Source organism: Procambarus clarkii, chromosome 61, assembly GCF_040958095.1.
Source record: "Procambarus clarkii isolate CNS0578487 chromosome 61, FALCON_Pclarkii_2.0, whole genome shotgun sequence".
Lineage (NCBI taxonomy): Eukaryota > Metazoa > Arthropoda > Malacostraca > Decapoda > Cambaridae > Procambarus > Procambarus clarkii.
In genome coordinates this window covers 5,583,818-5,587,268 of record NC_091210.1, presented here as the reverse complement: position 1 = coordinate 5,587,268, position 3,451 = coordinate 5,583,818, and the positions used below count along the sequence as shown (strand labels likewise).

The 3,451-nt window shown below is 43.9% G+C and overlaps 1 protein-coding gene across 1 annotated transcript; it reads right to left on the bottom strand.

Annotated features, from left to right (window-relative positions):
• Positions 1-1,611: 1,611 nt before the first annotated feature.
• Positions 1,612-2,145, bottom strand: LOC138354073 (golgin subfamily A member 6-like protein 2). The gene has a single exon (XM_069307788.1). The coding sequence runs from the start codon at positions 2,143-2,145 to the stop codon at positions 1,612-1,614; it is 534 nt and encodes a 177-aa protein (XP_069163889.1).
• Between the last annotated feature and the right edge of the window lie 1,306 nt (positions 2,146-3,451).

The following is a 3,451-nucleotide window of genomic DNA, read 5'->3' as shown; positions in this document are numbered from 1 at the left end:
CACACTCAGGGGCGTTCCTCACCACCACGACGACCAGCCCCCTACCTGGATGTAAGAGCCACCACCATCACCCCAGGGGACCCCGAGATAAAGCCCTCTCGGTCGGTCAACATTGGTCTACCCAGTGGACCCCAGGACGGACGGACCCCAGTGGACCCCAGGTCGTTCTGCAGACGACCCCAGACGACCCAGTAAAGATGGAAGAGGAGCAACAACGACTCCAGTCTGTCCCACCAACATCGGTCTACCCAGGATGGACCCCAGGACGGATGGACCCCAATGGACCCCAGGTCGCTTGTCAAAGACCCATGGGAGGAGGAAGAGAGAAGAAAGAAGAGAAGAAGAAAGAAGAGAGAAGAAGGAAGAGAGAAGAAAGAAGAGAGAAGAAAGAAGAGGAGAAGATAAGACAAGCTGAGTGAGACACGATGCCTAGTGTCCCTTGCTGGTGTCAGCATCATTGCATGGGGCGTAATCGCAAGACAGGATCGTTTGCCTTAACTGGCCGCCCCTCCTGCAAGCATTGCACTGAGAAACAAAATATTAGATTTATGTAATTTCTCTTAGAATATTATATGTATAAGAAATGTAAATACATAATAGAAATAATATTAGCATCAGTCAAAGAAATCTACGAAAGAGAGACAGTAAGGCTTAGTTGTAAGAAGACTTCACTAAACCCGTTTCACTGTTCGAATACTCGTAGACGTGATCACATTGCCCAAATAATGGATGATACACCAGTAGGGAAAGTCGTGTGTAGAGGAAGAATTGCTCTGCTTGTCTTCACCAACACGCTGTAATTGCAAAAATGTTATAGAATTTGACTGGGCTAGAGATTTATTCCACTATTCATTAAAACTTGAGAATAACGTGGAAAGAACCGAACATGAGTGTTTTGGTCGGTAAATGACATAACGACGAGCTACCTACAGTAATAATTTATTAGATAATGCACTACACATAAAACATACATAACGTAGGCTTGTTGGCACATTTACAGTCGCCGATATCACGTCAATTAGTCCCTTACGTTCATTGCTGTTGAAGGTCAAATTCGGGGACGCGATTATCTTGTCAGAAACGAGAATATACAGTACGAAGCACTGTACGACCACGTATTATATCTGCAATGGCTGCCGCTTGTAAATCTGTGTGTACTCGTAGCGGAGCCGTGTGCCGAAAAGCCACCTCCCCCATACCCAGAGGCCCGAACACGCATGCACAGAGACGCTCATAGCGATCTCGAGCTTAAACCAATTTGGTTTACTAGTAATTATTGAGGGAAATAAAGGAGTACGATTTAAACTATCGTCACCAGTAAATATGTTGAATAATAATACCTCTTCTCGCAAGGCAATTGCGAGAAGAGGTATTCACATAATTCACGAAATGAATACTTCTTTCATAATGAACAATATTTTTAGAAAGAAAGGACAATTAACTGAACTCTATAAATCTCTAACATTCGTGGAAGACTTCATGTTTCAGTCTGCTATCGACGCTTGGTGTCAAGATGGCTGGGTAATTTCTATCTAAATCATGCCTGATTTAGCATATCATGCCTGATACACCAACGATTTTAATTCTACGTGTTAGTGTTATTAGTAAATGTTAATATAAGGAGTTGAGAGGAGATTCTTCACCACCAGCTATGGCCTCACCACCAGCCATGTTGTCATCACCAGCCATAGGGTCACCACCATCCAAGGCGTCACCACCAGCCATGTCGTCACCAGGAACCATGGATTCACATTCAGCCTTAGCGTCACCACCAGCCATAGAGTCATCACCAGCCATAGCATCGTCACACCAGTCTCCGTGGAGTAGTAGTAAGACCATGGCGTCATCACCCTTAATGGCGTCACCACCAGCCATAGCATCACCACCAGCAATGAAGTCACCATCAGACATGGCGACATCACCAGCCATTGTGTCTCCACCAGCAATGGTGTCATCACCTTCCATGGCATCATCACCAACAATGGCGTCACCACCAGCTATTGCGTCACCATTAGCCATTTCGTTACCACCAGCCATGTCAGCACCTCCAGCCATTGCGTCATCACCAGCCATGGTGTCACCAGCAGCCATGGTGTCACCACCTGCCATGGTGTCACCACCAGGTATGGTGTCATCACCAGCCATGGTGTCACCACCTGCTATTGCATCGTGACCACCAGAGAGGATCAACAACAACCCCAGTCTGTCCCACCAACATTGGTCCACCCAGGATGGACCCCAGGATGGACGGACCCCACTGGACCCCAGGATGGACAGACCCCACTGGACCCCAGGATGGACGGACCCCACTGGACCCCAGGTCGCTTCTCAAAGACCCATGGGAGAAAAAAGAAAGAAGAGGAGGAGGGAGGGAAGGGAGTTATCAGGGGAAAGCGCCGAATGTGGGAACCGACCTGTGAGATTTATATTTATTTAATTTATATGAATTTATATTTACGTTAATTTATATACTTCGATAGCAATTTGTATAATGATAAGTGGACTGTATTTCTGCAATAATCTCATAATCTCACAAATCGATCCTCTACACATTAGAGGGGGGGTTTATATTAATTTAATTTATATATATGCAGCCAATCAAACTACAGTATTAGACTACATACATTGAAGAGGTTCCTTATCTTATAGTACAGCAGGTTAGTCCACCAGGTATAACTAGGGTGTAGACACCACATTTTCCCTCTTTGAGGTAGCTTCCATCATCCTGGTAACTGATGCACAAAGCATGCTTCCTCGTCTTGACCTGTCAAAAGGGTGCTAGCTATAAAGCCAGAATCCTATATATGACAGGTATATCATAGAAAATACTATACATGGAACAATGAAGACCTGGCTTAATTATCTTTAGTTTAAGGCTACCACGTGCTCTAACCGGGTCACCCTATATAATGACATTAATGGGCATAAATGAAAGATACATGGGTTTCGGAAGAACACTTAACTTGATTTGTTGACAGCGTGTTGATAATGGTACACCTTTGGTTTCCATAACACTACGTCCAAGTAAAATTAACAGGAGCCGAATTTGCTCCTGTGAGCCTCTGGTCTAGTATCAACAATGGCTGCCCCTCCTTCCTCACTGACGCCTGGCTTACATTGTCCAGATGACAGAAAGTGATAGAAGGGTTACATTTACTCTACTTTAATATTGATAATTAAGTTAATTTATATGAGATATTTTTATGATGGTAAAGTCCAAAGACTAATGTATTTAAGAATAATTCCCAGCAGAATAGCTGGTGAATTATAATAGTATGTGGTGATGATATCCCGTTTTCTATAGACGGTAATTCCACTACAAGTTACGTTTTCTATGGGTAACTTGTTTATACAATACAGCTATTATCTGTATGATATATTAAATGGTGTCGGATTTTCCGACACCGAACCATTACAATTATATAGCACGTGGAAGGGGTCAGGATAAGGA

Excerpts from the sequence above, each read along its gene's own strand:
- LOC138354073 (XM_069307788.1), bottom strand. The coding sequence starts at position 2,145 with ATGGCTGGTGATGACACCATACCTGGTGGTGACACCATGGCAGGTGGT.